Source organism: Hippocampus guttulatus, chromosome 8, assembly GCF_054856545.1.
Source record: "Hippocampus guttulatus isolate MCC_2025c chromosome 8, RoL_Hgut_1.0, whole genome shotgun sequence".
Lineage (NCBI taxonomy): Eukaryota > Metazoa > Chordata > Actinopteri > Syngnathiformes > Syngnathidae > Hippocampus > Hippocampus guttulatus.
In genome coordinates this window covers 14,190,424-14,207,751 of record NC_141268.1, presented here as the reverse complement: position 1 = coordinate 14,207,751, position 17,328 = coordinate 14,190,424, and the positions used below count along the sequence as shown (strand labels likewise).

The 17,328-nt window shown below is 40.5% G+C and overlaps 2 protein-coding genes across 3 annotated transcripts; both read left to right on the top strand.

Moving 5' to 3' along the window:
* Nucleotides 1-299: 299 nt before the first annotated feature.
* Nucleotides 300-2,697, top strand: pfdn5 (prefoldin 5). The gene is made up of 6 exons (XM_086118881.1): nt 300-386; nt 672-774; nt 1,342-1,373; nt 1,718-1,792; nt 1,915-2,020; nt 2,211-2,697. The coding sequence occupies exons 1-6, from the start codon at nt 321-323 to the stop codon at nt 2,282-2,284; spliced, it is 456 nt and encodes a 151-aa protein (XP_085975007.1). The 5' UTR covers nt 300-320; the 3' UTR covers nt 2,285-2,697.
* A 3,715-nt stretch (nt 2,698-6,412) lies between these two features.
* On the top strand, nt 6,413-17,287 carry larp4ab (La ribonucleoprotein 4Ab). Of its 2 annotated transcripts, none has more exons than XM_086118685.1 (15): nt 6,413-6,765; nt 9,563-9,701; nt 9,924-10,155; nt 10,244-10,380; nt 10,544-10,647; nt 10,850-10,960; nt 11,116-11,169; nt 11,619-11,831; nt 12,178-12,272; nt 13,244-13,471; nt 13,589-13,643; nt 13,732-13,896; nt 13,974-14,101; nt 14,182-14,344; nt 14,805-17,287. In XM_086118685.1, exons 1-15 carry the CDS (start codon nt 6,763-6,765, stop codon nt 15,186-15,188), a joined length of 2,211 nt encoding a protein of 736 aa, XP_085974811.1. In that variant the 5' UTR covers nt 6,413-6,762; the 3' UTR covers nt 15,189-17,287. The 2 variants fall into 2 exon arrangements, with proteins under 2 accessions (XP_085974811.1, XP_085974812.1); XM_086118686.1 differs by lacking the exon at nt 6,413-6,765 and adding an exon at nt 7,739-7,838.
* The last annotated feature ends 41 nt before the right edge of the window (nt 17,288-17,328 follow it).

The window sequence follows — 17,328 nt, the reverse complement described above, 5'->3', positions numbered from 1 at the left end:
TATGTGTTCTCACTATTACCACATTTTAGTGAAGTCGTAGAATGACGGGTGTACTGTGCCTCACTAACAGCGCACTTGTCCAGGCAACCTAAGATTGGTATGGAGTAAATGCTCAAACGCGAATGATGATGATGCGACATTTTGGGGTGATCTACCGTGAAAGTAAAATGTGTCGGCTAAATGTTTGCAAACATTCACTTCAACGCGAGTGTGCAACACTTGAGCTGCATGCCCTCTAACGTCCTCTGGGGGGCGTCTTACGAAAACGACCCCCCACCCTTCCTTCAACCGGAAGCGGTTACCAGCGTCACACTCCCAAAATGGCGATCAATCTCGCGGACCTGTCGCTCCCTCAGCTTGAGGGACTAAAAAGCCAATTGGACCAGGCAAGTATGCTTTCCTTTATAATTGTTGCGTATTGAGTTTAATATTATTGTATTGACGGTAATCGAATTGAATGCACACAGTGGTAGTAGGGTTTTGTTAGACGCAGTTCACGCTCTTTCAACATTATTGCTACCGCTAACACCCACTATTCAAAACTAGATAAATCATTTCAGCTCACATAGATATTTGTACATTTAACAAATTGATGTAAATATGTGTGCGAGCGTGTCGTTTGCTTGGGGGACAATATTGACCGTGTTGTGCGATATTTTATTATTTTGCAGGAGATTGAGTTCCTGACGTCCTCAATAAGCCAGCTCAAAGTTGTCCAGGCGAAATATGTCGAAGCAAAAGATAATTTGAATTCCTTGAACAAAAATAATCAAGGTGGGTATCGTCTCTTTACGGATTATGTGCGTTTACATATCGTAATCGGAGTTATCAATTGGCCAACGCCATCTTTTCTTGCGACCAACGCATCACTGGATGAACTCCCAGTTAGGGATATTCGGTTTTGGGTGGTTATAGGGATGAGCCTTGTTTGGCCTGTATGGCACACATAATTAGATCGGAGAGTTGAGCAAGGCCCTCGTGTTGCTGTTGACAGAAAATGGTTCTCCGGCCATGTACTTGTCTTTTGGGCATCCATGAAATAGTTTATCTGACAATAAATAGTCTTCTAGTAGCTAGTGTTATGATAAGCGAGAACAAAGATAAACGGACCGGCGAAAGTTCCCACGGAACCTTTAAACTTGTAATTGAGTTTACAGTGCAGTTTTTGGTTAAGCCTGAAATTTCACCCAAAAACTCAATGTCCCTAATTTTTTGTGAGTAATATAATGTATGCAATTGCATCTGTGGGGTGAATGTTACACACAAGTTTTGATGTTGCCAGTTTAGTCGACGTGGTTAAATCATGCAACTAAACTGTCTTTTTTTTTTCTCTTCACGTAGGTAAAGAATTACTCGTCCCACTTACAAGTTCTGTATCCTTGAGTGGTATTCAGCACCAGGACTTTTGTAATTGTCTGTGTCTTGGATGCATAGATCGAAAGATAGATCTTCTCTCTGCCAAACACAGATCATAGTTTTGTTTGAGGCATGTTTTTCCACATGAATGGTTCTGGCATTTTCATTGTTGTCCACAGGTTGTTTTGTTAATACCTTATTGAGTTTCTTTTTAAATGTACTCTCCTTAACATATGAAAAGGAAAGACATAATTAGAAAATCCAGAAGAATTCGAGTGGAATGCATTTCCTATTATATTTTAGAATGTGTTTTTTATATTTTGTCTCTGAGGGACATTGTCCTTGACATGACTTGTTCTAGATGTATGTGCCTGGAACATTAAATGATGTGGAGCACGTTCTAGTGGATGTGGGGACAGGATATTATGTTGAAAAGGTAAGTGGTTGCTTTTATTGTATTTCTAGATATTTTAAATAAGGTCCTGATGTTTCATTATGAGTGCAGTTGAATTTAAATCTGATAACTTAGGGTGCAACCTGTATTTGCTGCTCTTTTAGAACGTAGCAGATTCAAAGGCATTCTTCAAACGTAAACTAGATTTCCTGACAAAGCAGATAGAGAAAATTCAGCCCGCCCTTCAGGAAAAACATGCCATGAAACAAGGTGAGTCCACCCACAGTCTTCACAAATTTAAGAGTAAATACCAATTGTGAGCCAAAGAACGCAGTTTGGTTTACTTTCTTGACTTGGTCGAGTTTTGGGCTGGGTCCCATTCTGTGTTTAATTTATCGTGGCAGAGTAACTTGCAATTTTTAACCCACAGTTGCTGACATTTATATTTGGTTGCTTGCAGCTGTGGTTGAAGTCATGAACATGAAGATCCAACAGCGACAACAAAGTAAACAGGCGTCCAGCACCAAGGCTTAATCATGACGACACTTAAATTAATGCTTTACTGTGTGTGTGTGAAAAAGAACTGTAAAATGTCCTGCACTAACCTTTATGAAGACTTGTTGCATGATTTGGTAATAAAGAGGCAGTGAACATTAGCTTCCAGAGGTTGTAAGTTGTCCTTGCCTATTGCTCAAAGACAGCTGAAATAGGTTCCAGCACGCCCGCGACCCTCGTGAGGATAAGAAGATTAGAAAATGGATGGATGGATGGAAGAAGCACAGCACATTGAACATAATATTGTACCCCACGGGGGATTGAAAAATGAAATATAGCCCTTGAGCACAAGCTCTCCCACCCCTGTTCTACACAGTTGTGTTGGTCTGTGTGTGTTTTCATTTCTCGTGATTGCATATTCAACTCGAATAAAACTCAGTCGTGCCGAACAACCTGATGGTTTGTCACTAAATCATACGTTCACTGACACCCACGATACATCTGCCGCACTTGGAACTGCATCCATCCATCAATCAAGCGAGTCTTTGAGCTGTGACGACACCAAGAACTGACTCACTTTTGTCACAATAGGCAAATAGAGCGGTAAAGTCAACTAAGGTTGAGATCAGGTGGGAGAAACAAGATATTCCCCATCTGTGGCCTTATTCAAGAGAATTGTTTAATAATGTTGTCGACTATGAGAATGATACTGTACATGTTGAATGCCTTGTGTATTTTTCTGCCGAAAGCCCACAAGCATTTAGAATTCCCCAAAACATTTTTTGTTCATTTTGCTCCTTGCAAACACAAATGTCAAATGCTACAAACAGAAGTGAAACAAAATCGAAAACAACCAAATATGTTGTTAGTTCAGTCCCTATTATCCAGTCAGTATTTAGCTTGCTAGCAAAACTTGCCTCCAGTGATTTTTTATCCCTGCCAGTGCGAGTAAGTAAATGGCTATCCAAGTCAGTAAGAAACGGTGGGGGAGAGGGTTGCGCATTTTTAGAATCGAACGATGTTGTACATTATGGACCCAAGAAATTATTATTTTTATTTTTAGTTTCGTAGTGAGCCACATTTCAGTGTGTATAACTTTATACTTAAGTAAATACGTTGCATCGATACGGAGACTTAGCCATGTTGTTTTTGGACAAGTATGATAGGCTACTTCTACTTACAGTAAATAATATAGTGTGAGAGCACCACCTGTGTGTTAGCATGTCCCGCCCCTTCATTGTACTGTTTACGTATTCCTGCTGACAAACAGTGACGCACGCACAGTCACCTTGGCGGAGGGAAATATGTAAAGTATAATAGGCGGCGCAGCCTTTGAACGGCCGTGACGTGATGGAGCGGAGGGGCTCAGTTATTGATGACGTCGTAGCTCAAAGACTCACTTGATTGGTGGGGGTGGTTCCAAGTGTGACTGACTGGGACCGTTCAGAGCGAAGACATTGTCCTTCAAGGGGAAGGAATAGTTTTCTGCCCGGGGGAAGAGAACCTTTTGACAGAAAGCACAATCCCAGCCCGCAGGAGCGAGTTAAGTATAATTTAGAGTGTACAGAAATCTTTGGAAGGTCATATTTTTCAGCTGTCTCCTAATTTTAAAAAGGTGTGTTGACGGGAAAGGTTCCTTCTATTTTTGGAAAGTTTCAGAAGGTAGCAGCACAACATTTATAGTAGAAAAAGAGCTTTGCGTGTAACTAGTTTTCTGGTCTTTCCCAACCGTTATTGAGACATGGCACACATTTTACATCATAAATATCCTCACGGCACACCACTAAACAATGCCACAAAAGGTTCTGTGTAGTTGTAGTCTACACAGGTACTGGAAAATTGATGACTAGCAAATTTACTAACGTGGCATGAGGTGAGTTTAGTTGAAGACAAAGCTATATTCTGTTGTATGACGCGTAACGGGTGGTTACACAGGGGCAGTTTGAAACAAGCATGTCCAGCTCCGGTCCTCGTGGGCCGCTGCCCTGCATGTTTTATGTCTCCCAACTGCCAACACACCTGATTCAAACTGCAACTCCAACTACCTGTAGTCTCCTTGTGGCTTAAGGTTAGAAAACTACGACCTAGTGTCACCAAAATTCATGTGCACATTTCGACCTGTGCCCACATCAATCCGAAAATATCGAAACAATCGCCTCAATATTTGAGATCTTATGGACATTAAAGTTTTCCTCATGAAGCAACATAAAGCTTCAGCAGTCACCTATGGAGAGGAAGACTGTAGTGTCCATAAAATCTCAAATTGTGGGATCGTTTTGATATTCTTGTAAATTGATGTGGGCTATGGACAGACGTCCTCATGAATTTTGGTGGCGATTGGTCGTAGTTTTCTGAAATCAAGTGACGTTAATCTTTTTTTTTCCAAGAAGAAAACCTTTACTGCCCATAAAATCCAAAATATTGGGTCGATTGTTTGAGATTGAAGTGGAGATGTGCTTGTGAATTTTGATAACGATTGGTCATCGCTTTCTGACACTAAGCCGCAAAGATGTTCATTTTTTTCATCAAGCGTTTTAGACCTCTTCCACAGGTTACGTGTACTTTCTACCATATAATGGAACATTTCTGCCTGTCAACTAGACATCACTGGCAAAGATAGATAAAGAAAGATACCGTATTTGTAGTGACTCATATTTTGTAGACCAATTTAGTGAAATTGGATCATTTCACTTTTTTGATTCACACAACACACCAATACACCAGGGTACTGTATTGTGACTGAGTTCTACACGATTTGATTGTGTTCTCACAACTGTTTGACTACACAGCCCAACAACAAAGCATCTCAAACCATTACAGCATAAAGATAAAGATGAGATACAGACACTAAATTGTCACTGTAAACATTTTCCAACAACATCTATCAGTGGAATGCAGTTTAGCAACTGAAACAATTCAGCAGCTCGAGGTTATGGCACACCGTAAATACAAACAAATTATTGCTCAGGCCAAGAGCTTAAACTCTAGATAAAGAACTTAAACTAACCTAAAACCGTATCAGTAGAGAAGGTTGAATTGGAAAATTTACAGTGTTAACTGCAATATGAATTACAACAAGAATATACTGTAGGTCAGTTATGTGAAATCACTGTTAATCCACATGCTTGTCATTGCTGCCACACCCATCTCTCTGAAACTCTTTTTATTATGAATTGCTCATCTGAAATACTGTAATGAGACAAGAATCACTTTGCAACTCAAAAGAAGTGGGCAGCAAGGGGAGTACGTCACAGCAATGTGCGTGTTTGGTGCTGACCTAAATGCCAATGACAATTAATATAGAGATCGCGAGATACCATGAATATATTGCCTTGGATCAGTTGGACATAAATGCCATGACATCATTTGCACATCAAAGCCTTTGTATGTGCGACAAGTTCAGGCTTTATTTTGCCTTTTACCTCAAGTCAAGATGGGGTAGGCAAGGCTCCAGTTCACCCCAGTGAGGATTAGTGCCACAGAAAATAACTGGATGTATTTTTTTTTCCTCACCACGAAAGAAATTAATGTTGTGTCCTATAATTGCTTACGCTGAACAAGTATTTATCACCCCATCCCCATGAATAAAAACTCCTTTCCACAAACACTTTTGATCTTGATGGACCTGTGTCGCTATTGCCATACATACGATATAGTGCTTTGAAAAAGTGTTTGCCCTCTTCTGAAATGCTCTCACCAGGGGTCGCTGGAGTCCTAAAGCTTTAGGAATGGCTTTGTAACCCTGTCCAGATTGATTGTGGTTGGAGCGGGGTAGAGCAGTGATTCCCGACCTGTGTGCCGGGGCAGAAGTGTGCAGTGAGAGCTCTCACGGTGTGCCGCGGAAACTTAACAGATTTAACTTAATTGGTGAGAAAAGTATTTATTAATACCAAATAATGTATCTTTGTCCATCTATCTATGCCAGCATTGCATAGTGACAGAAAGAACGAATAAATGATCTTCTATTAGATGGCAAAATGTATGAAATGGATATATGTATCCTCCTTTGTGACATTCTTATTTGGTGGTGTGCCGTGCGATTTTTCGAATTAAAAAAAATGTGCCTTTGCTCAATCAAGGTTGGGAACCACTGTTCTGGAGAACACGCTCTGAATAGTCTTATTTTGACCATAGATGGCGCTATGGAGACGAAGTGGCGCCCTATGAAGCTGCAGGTAGCGAGTTGTAGGCAGACGACGTAGCTGTCACATGCTGCACGAATATTTGAAGCCACTCGTTTCAAATGAGGATAAGGTCGTAGCATGGGAATTTCCTTTTAATTCTGAACAATTTAGAAGATAGCTGTCCGTGTGCCTAAAAGTCGGAGTCTGGGGTGTACGCTGCTCCTCGTGTTTGGGCTTGGCGTGTTACCGGGGAGACGGTAGTTGAGGGAAAAGCCGCACTCTGGTAAAGTGTGGTCGATGTCTCAAGAGCCTCATTCAGAAGTCTAAAACCAATTGGACATTGTTGTACAACTGCGAACTGAATCGGAGGTCGTCTTAATATTCACTCCAAACATGGTAAGTTTTTGGCCTAGCTTGGACGCTAGCTAACGGGCAACAACCTGTTCCTCCTTTTTAATACATCACCTTCATCGGTTACACTTAAACTGCCCAGCGGTTCTTGTAACTTTATACCAACGCCCTTCGCTTGCTGTTGGCTTTGTAAGCACGAGGAATGTTTTGGTTAATAATTTCAACCCCGTGCAATGCCCGATGTGTAACCTTTGAAAGGTGAACAAGAAGTCACGGTCAACTAGTAAACATAAGCCAGTTAGCTAGCCACGGCGGCTCCGTGGGGTTCGCCTGTCTTGGCAAACGGCGTCTTAAAACAAATTGTCGTTTATGGACGGACTCTATTTTATGAACACGTTTATTTAAGGTGACACGATCCCGGTGACTTGGCGTTTTCTTTATTCACTTTGGAGTTGGAATATATTCGTAATGATCAGCGTGTTACAGGCCTACACGTGACTCGCAGTGGTAGCCGTTACACAACTCAAGCTAGGTATGGAGCTAATTGGCTATCTAAGAGCGTAGAGCTGAAGGTTACGGTGTGACAATTGAAAGAAATTAACCTCTGACTATTTATTTCTGCACCTGAAATGCATTTGCTATCTAACACGACCGCATTGGATTAATTTAAACGGCCTAGTGAAGACGTTTGGAGACCTTTTTGTTAGTTGAACATCAGCGCCATGTGTTTCGACAAGCTCCACAACAGCGGTCTACCGCGCTTTAAACAAGTCAATGGCTGAGCACACCGTGGCTTCTCGGTTGGCCGTTTGATATCATGACGACTAGGATACAATCCGAAATGTTAAAAAAATGACCTAAATGCTTGTGTGCATGACGAATGCATACGCCCGTCGTGTTTTAGGCTGGATGAAAGGCTTTCGCGTTGAATGGAGCGTCTGATAGGCGGGCCGAACCGGCATGCGGAAACCAATGAGGATCAGGTTTGTGTGTGCGTAGTAGGCGTGCGAACCAAACCGGATTATTGGAGCTCAGGTTAATGAGTCCTTTCCCTTCCTTTACCGGTTGACGTGGATGTTACTTGGCTGATGGAAGTTGCATGTAAAAGTGAATGACTGGTATGTATGTAGTCACGTCAACATGAAATTTTCAGATTGTTCACTGCCGTGGCGTTATAGTTTTGTGATTCATATATTGAGGCTCCCAAGTGCAACTGAAAATTGCTTCAAAAGGCGATTATTCAGAATCTTTTAAAATTAACCATTTTTGGACCCCCCATTTTTTAATCGAAAAGGGGACATTTCAGATTAAAAGTGCAGAAAATACACAATTTGCTTGTATTCATTTACTGGTTCTGTCAGTAAATAATAAAAATAGTACAAACTAATATATATATATATATATATATATATATATATATTTAGTAGTCGTGCCTACTGTTATTGGCACACCTTCGTTTTTTGCATGATCTGTACAATATCATCTGAAATAAATGTAAATGTACCAGATTTCTATAATCAGGGCATTTTAACTGGATGTCCAATGTAATTTAACAAAGAAAATTGTTTTTTCAACGTACATACTTTAATTCCAAAGAAGAAACAAAAAATGCAGCAGTACAGTAATGGCACCCCTCTCAATATTTGGTTGCACACCCTGTGGCAGTTATGACCGCTTACAAAGGTTTCTTGTAGTCATCTGTAAGATTCTTGTACTTCTCAGCTGTTTTTTTTCTCCCCCTCTTCCTTTGGAACTAGTTCAAGCTCTTAAATGTTTTCAGGTTTCTTTTGCCCAATGGCAGATTTCATATCATTCCAAAGATTTTCAATCAGTTTGAGATCAGGACTCATTCATGGCCATTTTAAAACCGTCACCATTACACCATACTTAACTGTTGGGAGGCTGTTCTTTGTTACTTTCATTGTGTCGTCTGTAAACAAGGGTTCAGGTTAACTGTTGGTGTGCATTGACAAAAAGCTTAATTTTTTGTTTCATCTGCGATCGAACATTTTCCAAGAATTTCCCAATTTTTCCTTTAATCCCAGGATTGTGGTTTGTTCAGGCACTACTTGGTAAAGATTAGTCCTTGCATTTTCTGTGTTTTTGCCTCAGGAATAGTGTTTTCCTTTGCCTTCGCCCATGAAGCCCTGTTTGTTTCAGTGTGTGACGTATGGTACTTGTTGAAGCCATGACCCCAGACTGTGCCACTTTGGCCTTCAGGTCTTTGGATGTTTGATGTGGTGTTTATTTTACACCAACATTTGAAGACTTCAGTTATAAATTACCCAGCCATCCCAACACACGTCCAGGGAGGTTGTTGACAGTTTATCCAACTTCATTATCACATTACGCACCGTTGAAACATGGATGTCAAGGTCTTTGGAGATAGCTCAACACCCTTTGTTGGTCTTATATTTGCAAGTTATGGCTTTTTAAAAAACGAAAATCATTTATTCGGTAAATTTATATCATGGGCACAGACAACTTAGAGCAGGTGATTTTTCATTTGTGATCTACCAAAGGTGAGTCACAAGGCGTTTGCATTCTGATTTAGAGGAAAGGGTGTGCCTGCACAACACATTTTAAGTTTTCTCTTCCATTTTTGTTTTTCACTTGTTTGTCATTTTCTCTTTAGTATAAGACACAAGTTACTTCAAGAAAATAAAAGGTTTCCCTTGATTAATTTTATTCCCCAGAAGGTATTCCACTTATTGACTTTAACTTCATAGGTGCAATAATGGTTTGCAGGACTGTACCTTAGTTTGATGAAACACAAAGATAATCAGTCTTTCATAAATACAATATCTGCATCACAAACTGTGCATTTCTTTTTCTAATATAGGTGACAACCAAGGAAACAGTTCTGAACCCCAATGCCAAAGTGTGGCAGGAGATTCCCGCCCACCAGAATGACATCTCGCAGGGGACAGATAATTCCTCTTGGCTGCAGACCTATCCTCACAACACTGACATGACTGAAGGTATGAGTTGTCAAGTCAAGTACAACTTAATGTGAAATGCGCAACATACAGCACAGATGACATTTCCTCCCTCTCAACCAGACAACAAGAGATTGTTTTAATAGTCTTTCAAGTTTAGTCCTGCCACGGAAGTGTTTTACTCTTATTTGCAGAAAAGGAAATTGTATATTTTGCTTTTGTAAAAATCGTGATATGCCGTCTCTCCTTGCCTTCCCATCTCAGAGTACCCTGATGTTCTCTCTCTTGGGGGAAAAGGATGCGACTCTGACTTTCCTGGTCACACTGATGCCTGTGTGCCCACACAAGGCAGTATGAATGATACTGACCCATTTGATGCAGGCTATTCAGCCCTAAACCCCCAAAGCGAGTCAACTGTCGATGACACAAAACAACAACCCATGTCTGAGAGTTTGAGGGAGTCTTTAAAGAAAAAACTGGAGTTCTGCTTTTCAAGGTGGGTTGCGTGACGTTGTTAGGAGGGGATTCATGTATTTCTCCTCCCATATTGTCTTCAGATTTTATTCAGAAACTTGCTTTTCCAGAGAGAACTTATCACTTGACCAATACCTGATATCCGAGATGGACAGTGAGCAGTTTGTTCCAATCTGGGCCATCGCTTGCATGGAGGACATCAAAGCCCTCACCAACGACATGGATCTCATCGTGGATGTGCTGAGAGGTACGAGTTTTACATCAAAAGCATTGCGTTGTTTAATGGCAGCACTTACTTTCAACCTTTTGCATGTAAATTATAAATTGAAACTCAGATCATTGATTGGTGAACAAAGTACCTCAGTAATTGCTTGAATTGGGTTTTCCTTTCATCTTTGTCTCGGTTACAGAATCGCAATTTGTTCAAGTGGATGAAGCTGGAGAGAAAGTTCGTCCAAATCACAGTCGCTCCATTATAATTTTGCGAGAGGTGCCAGAGACTACACCAGTAGAGGTAAAGACGACCCCTCTTTGCAAATAAATGTACTTGTATCGACAACTTTTACACTTCCCACACTTGTAACGTGTATCATTTTACCTGCTTGCATAGATCAATATTTGTTTTGGGGGAAAGAAAAAGTTGTGTTGTTTGAATGAAATTGCTCATTGTTGAGAATACAAGTAGAGCTGTAAAACATGTTTTGCAACCTTTACAGGAGGTGGAGGCTCTTTTTAAAAGTGAACAGTGCCCAAAAATGTTAAGTGCTGAATTTGCACACAACAGCAACTGGTACATAACGTTTCAGTCAGATATGGATGCACTCAAGGTATGCAATTGCTTTTGTTATTTACGAAAATCTGAGTTTGATTGATGAACATTATTTTATTTTAAAAATCCCTTAATGGCAAAGGACATATCAAGGATTATATGTGGAATAGGGATAGTACTTGTTTTGAGTGCAAGAATCTTTTCTGTCCTCAGGCTTACAGATATCTACGGGAGGAAGTGAAAATATTTCAGGGGAAACCAATAATGGTAAGTTGAGTGTTAATTTGATTAGTAAATAGACCTTGTCACTTCTGGTAAAGTGTTTTGACAGTTTGTTTAGTGGTGCTTTCATCGATTGCATCCCATTTTTTTCCCTCCCTTGAATACTGCTGCTGTATCCCCCGGTGATGATCAGTATCGCGCTTAGAAGGACCCAGATGCACTGACACTGACTAGGGCGGAACATTGCTTTTCTGCATTTCAGTTTTTTTCCTCTCTAGTTCTGTTCTCTTCATCTTCCTTCGCCTTCCCATCTTTTCCCTTAATACCACCCCCCCCCCCCCCCCCTCCAGTCAGTGCAGTGTTTTATGGCCTAATGACCGTGAGATTATGAGATCTGAGGGGATGAAGGCGACAGTTACAATGTTTTTGCTGGAATTGCTGATGATTGACACGTTTAAAACACTAGTCTCATCATTTCTGCTTTGTCCTTCCAGGCTCGCATCAAGGCAATAAACACATTCTTTAGTAAGCCGGGCTTCAGCAGCGTGGACTCCAGTGTGTACAATCAGCAGGCCACGCCTCAAGTTGCATATGGATCCCCTTTGTACATGCAGCAGGTGTACAGTGCTCAGCAGCAGTACCCGGTCTATCCAGGTCTTACCCAGTCCTGGAATGCTACAACAATGCCTTACTTTGAAACTCCTCTGGTAAGAGCAATCATCACATTGTTTTTCTTTTAATTTAACCTTGCGAATTATAAAATCGATTCTGTCATTTGCATTGCTGACCTGGCAGCAGAGAGCACAGTAAAAGTAAGCAAAATTAAAGACAATGGAAAATAGAAGCGTACACTATTGCAAAGTTACATAGTACTTTAGTTTACATCACAGCATATGGTGAATAACAGGTTGTGAAGAAGCTTAAAACAGGTGCAGTCGTCATCTCCAGTACTCACTCTCTGTTTAAGCGATAAATGAACATGTACTGTATGTTACAGTTAAAACTGTTGATTTTAATTTTCTTTCACTTTGACTCTACCACTGTGGCATCCAGGCACCTTTCCCGAACAATGGATTCATGACTGCTTACAACAGTGTGGGAAACTATAAAGCAAATTCAAGCTCTAATCCGCCTTTGTGCAGGAACCGGTAGGTGATATTCATGATTTTAAGATGGGTCTGTATTAGGGGTTCAACGGCTAAAAGATTTATTTTAGTGGTCGAAGAATGTTAAAAAAGTTTAAGTTAATTATTCAATGATAGTGTTGTTATTTTTTCAGCACAGTTCAGCAGACCCGAACCCTTCTTGTGCCACGGAAAGGTTTTACATAAAAATGCATTTTGACCCACTGCCATGGCAAAAAAACAAACAAACAAACAAACAAACAAACAAAAAACCCACATAATGTAGTTCTTTTATCTAGTGGGACCCTTGCTCATATTTTTCCAATGAGCCAGCAGGTCTCGTGTTGTACAGTATTGCGTATTGTAAGATGGGGCAGCATGGGACTAATAAAGGATATCTTATCTTATCTTAAACATGTTCCCCCCCGCCCTCAAAAAATCATTTCACTGTTCTCATTTTCTGTTTCACATACACTTTCATTGTATTTGGGGGTAGAGTGGCATATTTTGCAAGTGACATAACATTATGACGCCGAAGATGGAGCGTCTTTGCACTGCTGCTGTCATTCCCAGCTGCCAGTGCCATGAACCCACTGGTATTTTAAGAGGAGTGGTGATCAGAAAAGCCAAAGCGAACCAGACAAACCACTCCCCTCATCCACAACCAACTTATTTGGAAACTCTTTGACCCATGCCAATGTATGAAGACTTTTGCCTTGTTGGCTGGACATTTTGCGACTCGAGTATGATAGTCGGGCAATAGCAGCAGTCAGGCGATATGAAAATGCTCTTCATAAACTAGTCGATTGGAAGGCAAAATGTCAAATATACTGTACATGATTAGCAAATTTAAATTTCGACTCGTTGACCGACACTTCAACACCTACTTTTTAACCCCTTAATGTCTGATTTATCCCCTGATAACTGTCTTCTGTGCATGCATGTGTAACATTTGGATGTGCTGTTCAATAAATGGGTCCTTGCTGTGTCCCCAGGAATCATTTAAAGGGACACTTTAGGCCTGGTGACACGCTCATAACCCCTCCAATGGCTCCCCCAGCACTGATGGATGGTCGGTTGAGGCCTTTGACCTCACAGCCCCTTCAGGCACCAGGGATCTTAATTGCTACCACTTCAGCCAGCCTGCCCTCCCTAAGCCCAAAAAACACTTCCCCGAAGGACACAATGCCCAGTGGGGATCTGAGCGGGGATGTAAGAACTAGGTCTGTAAAACTCCTCTTAATTCATGTTGAGATTTTACAACAGCAGCATTAGTCATTTCTCTCCTTACGTGCCTCTCAAAGTGGGGAAAGCAATCGACAATGTTGCTTTTATTTCAGGAGAATTAACAACTACAGGAGCATGAGGAGGAAAAGAGATGACGAACATAACACGGTCAGCACCTTGTATAATTTATAATAATTATATTTAAAACGCTTTTATGCATCTAAAATGTGATCATTTACCTAAATTACTACAACAGAAGCCTAGTCCTGTGACAGAAGTCGAGGTGCCGCCTCCGCCAAAGTTTGACCTGGCAGCTTCCAATTTCCCTCCATTGCCAGGATGCGTGGTTAGTGTAACAGAAGAGAAGACACCGGAGATGCGTCTGTCTGATGTCGTACGTGGTCTTAAAGTGACCAACAAGGTAACTACTAATGATTCCTCTGATAACCAACTTCTACCTGGAGACTCATGTCAACTGTATGTTTACCCTCTTCTAAGGCTGTATGCAACAAGGTAAATGAAACAAAACCATCAAACATCTCAGAACCTTCAGCTTCAAGTCCTGTTAGCCCAGATGTGACACCTACTGCAGAGGTCACTCAGAAACCAACCCTACTTGTTACAAGGTGCAATTTTCCCGGATACCTAGTGTTCAACACGAGTTAAATAATTACCACATACTTATATGTAATCCCTTGTGCTTTAGAATTTCTTCACCGGTCGAGGATGTGGGTGAGGCCAACATTACTCTTCCAATGGAAAACGTGTCATCTTGCATCAAGCTTGTTAGCCCAACAGAACACGCATCTTCCACGTGTAGCCAGACTGTCCTTGAAGTACCAACTCCCCCGTTTGACACCTCAGAACAGGTAAAGTGAAAGTTATGCTTGAAATGTGTCCTTTCACAAAAAGCTCTTTTTCTCAGAGTTTTTCTTGAGAAACGAGTATTTTCAAGAAAACTAGCAATTTCAACTGCTGTTTACTATGTGAATGGTAAAAGGTAGAAATGTTTTTTCTCTGTCTTTTTATTCCTAATGAAATAAGAGGTTTAAAGCTTTCTTTTGGTACGTTCAATGCTTATACAGCGACAGACCTATATTTTCTGGAGGCCTTCAAAAATGTGTCAAATTGTTCAAAAATGGCTGGCATTAAGTGAGTTAATGAACATCCAGGAATTTTAATGCGGAAACAGGAATTTATTTTCAACAGAACTGTCCAACCCACAGACTTATATTAACGACGTTGAGTACTGTATAAGCAATCATGGTCTCAAATGTTTCCCTTGACATGTATCCATTTCCTTTTTTTTTTTTTTTTACTTTTAACCAGGAGCCAAAAAAGCTCAGCTATGCAGAAGTCTGCCAGCGACTGGCTAAAGATGGACCACCAGCACAGACACCCTCACCGGCACCACCCGTCTCTACGGCCGTCCAGCCTCTTCAAGAGCTCAAGGTTAATAGAGGGGAGGATCCTCGTGCCAATACCAGGGATGCTGCAAATACACCGGACAAACGTGGAGACAGCTGCCCTCCCCGGCAAGCCACTCGCACATTTTATGGTTATAAGCGCTCTGGCCGAAGCGGAGGTGCAGGGCTAAAGATTTGGGAGCATCCCAGAAATGCAAGCGGAAACACAGGCAAAACCTTTTCTCCTCAGCGTGGAATCAGAAGGAGTGGCAAGGAACAGAACATTCCCCCAAGGTCACCAAAATAGCGGAACAATCCTTAAATCACGATAAACTGAGACACAAATGTGTGTAAATACATATTCACTGTAAGCTTGCATTTTAAAAAAACTGTAAATAGGAATATTTTAGGTTCAAGATGCTTCTGACAGATGTTTTTCGTAGCTTGTGCGAGTTGTTTTAATTCTACATGGTCATCAGCCTTGCTCAGCTTTTGGGTTTTCACACCCGCACTACCTATGTTGTTTTATATGCCCTTACTCAAATGTATCATGTGAGTGGTCGATAGACCCCAACATTATTATATAACCCTGCTTCAGTCTGGCATGCAACGTCTGATGTCAGCAATTTGAACTGCAACTGAACAAGAGATGGCAAAGTAAAATGGGGAACTTAAGAGATGCTTTCTTGAGTGACAGAATTTAGAAGTTGGAGTTAAATTGTTGCTGCCCATGAGATGGTACAGAAATTTGTCAGGTGGAGACATTGGAGGCATGCAGCTGAGTGTTATTTGCAAAGTCTGGTAGTCCTTTGTGAATATTTTTCACTACGAATTGGTGTCCGGTTTTGCAGTGAAACGGTAGCAGGCAACTTCTGAAACAAGGTGTCGTGAACTGTAAATAATGCTTATGGACTTCACAAAGTGTTTTGCCCCTCTCTCAGGTGTTGTCTTTCCACTGGGAAATAATAATAATGTCTCGCAATGTTTTGTAGTTTTTAATTGCAGTTTTGCATGTTCATTTTCAATACTGGTTAAAATCGGAATAATCTGTTAATTGGGGATGAGCAAAATATCACATTATTTTCCAGTAGTTTGTTACAAAAACAACATTGACGTGATCAGTGAGTCATTGTAATAGTCTGGAAAATAGCATTTCCTGTTAATGTCAAATGCAGAGTAAGTAAAGAATATCTCTGTGAGCTAATCATTGGGGATTGGAACATAGCAAGCAGTCATTTTTTGTATGTGACAAAGACAACTTTTACTTGGTCAGCAGTTTAAGGCCATTCTGTGTAAGATGACATTTACTGAAGCAATGAAAATGACGATACTCACTTTGTAGAAGGTGTATACCAAAATCAAACTTAAATGCCCTCTCTGAGGTTTCAGTGTTTTGCAAAGGCATTGTGGTATACAGCCAAATGTGTCCAGTTCCCCTATTTTATTTAACGAAAGCTACATCCTTTTATCAGAATTATTTTTTTCCAGCATATTCAACCTAACAATATTCGGACTAACATCAAACCTGGGTTATAAAAGACATTCATAAAACATCAAATGTAAACGTAATTGACTTGTTTGTGAGGTTTAACTGTCCATGTAATTAGCCATTGATTGATTTTACTGTTGAATGTATGTTCTTAGTGGTGTATCACTGTTCTATTAGGCTTTGTCGTTATATAGTAGCCCTTTTAAACTACCGCAATTATTCCTCTTGTCTTATTCAATGTTTAACTTCAGATTTTATTCAATATTTGTAAATGGCCATATCGATCATGTTAGCAGAGAAGTATTTTGATGTACTGAACGCTCCAGTTTACTATTTTGATCTCGAGGCCTGACTTATCAATACTTTTTTTTAAAGCCCTTTATAAACCATAAGTGTACCTGATAGTGGAAGTGGGCTTATGTTAATACGGATGGAGGATTTGGAATCGCAATATTTCGCAGATCATTAACTCATTCACTCCCAAAGACGTTTCTAAACGTCTTTTCAGAATTGGTCCAGAATTGGTTGGTACTGAATGAGTTAATGTAAATCCTACAGATAAAACTCATGCCTTTGTGGTTTTGTCTTCTGTTTATAAGTTATGGGAATCAAGTTAAAAGCAACGTCAGCAACCTCAAGTGCCTTACTTGTTTCATTAGATGTGTATCCCATTATAACAGAAATTCTTGATGCTGTAGGTTAAAATCGTCTAAGTCTAATAGACTTGTCCCTATGAAGCATTAGTAAATGAAAATAACACATGGTATGGCATGTAATTATTTACTTTGGAGCTCGATTTTTTAATTATTTTTTTGGGGAGGGAGCTCGAGTTTTTCTTTTCTTTTTAAATCTGATTGCATGGTACTTTCCCACTGTCTGATTTTGGGTTCATCAACAATGAATGAGTAGCGTTTGAACTGTGTCGTGTCATGTCATTGTCACTGACTTCCTTTGCATG

What these genes read in the sequence shown, in the direction of transcription:
- pfdn5 (XM_086118881.1), top strand. Translation starts at nt 321, where the DNA reads ATGGCGATCAATCTCGCGGACCTGTCGCTCCCTCAGCTTGAGGGACTA. An exon ending in TCGTCCCACTTACAAGTTCT is followed by an intron (nt 1,374 to 1,717) that starts GTATCCTTGAGT and finishes GACTTGTTCTAG; the next exon opens with ATGTATGTGCCTGGAACATT. An exon ending in CAGGATATTATGTTGAAAAG is followed by an intron (nt 1,793 to 1,914) that starts GTAAGTGGTTGC and finishes CTGCTCTTTTAG; the next exon opens with AACGTAGCAGATTCAAAGGC.
- larp4ab (XM_086118685.1), top strand. An exon ending in TTCAGGGGAAACCAATAATG is followed by an intron (nt 11,170 to 11,618) that starts GTAAGTTGAGTG and finishes TTGTCCTTCCAG; the next exon opens with GCTCGCATCAAGGCAATAAA. An exon ending in CCGCCTTTGTGCAGGAACCG is followed by an intron (nt 12,273 to 13,243) that starts GTAGGTGATATT and finishes CTGTGTCCCCAG; the next exon opens with GAATCATTTAAAGGGACACT.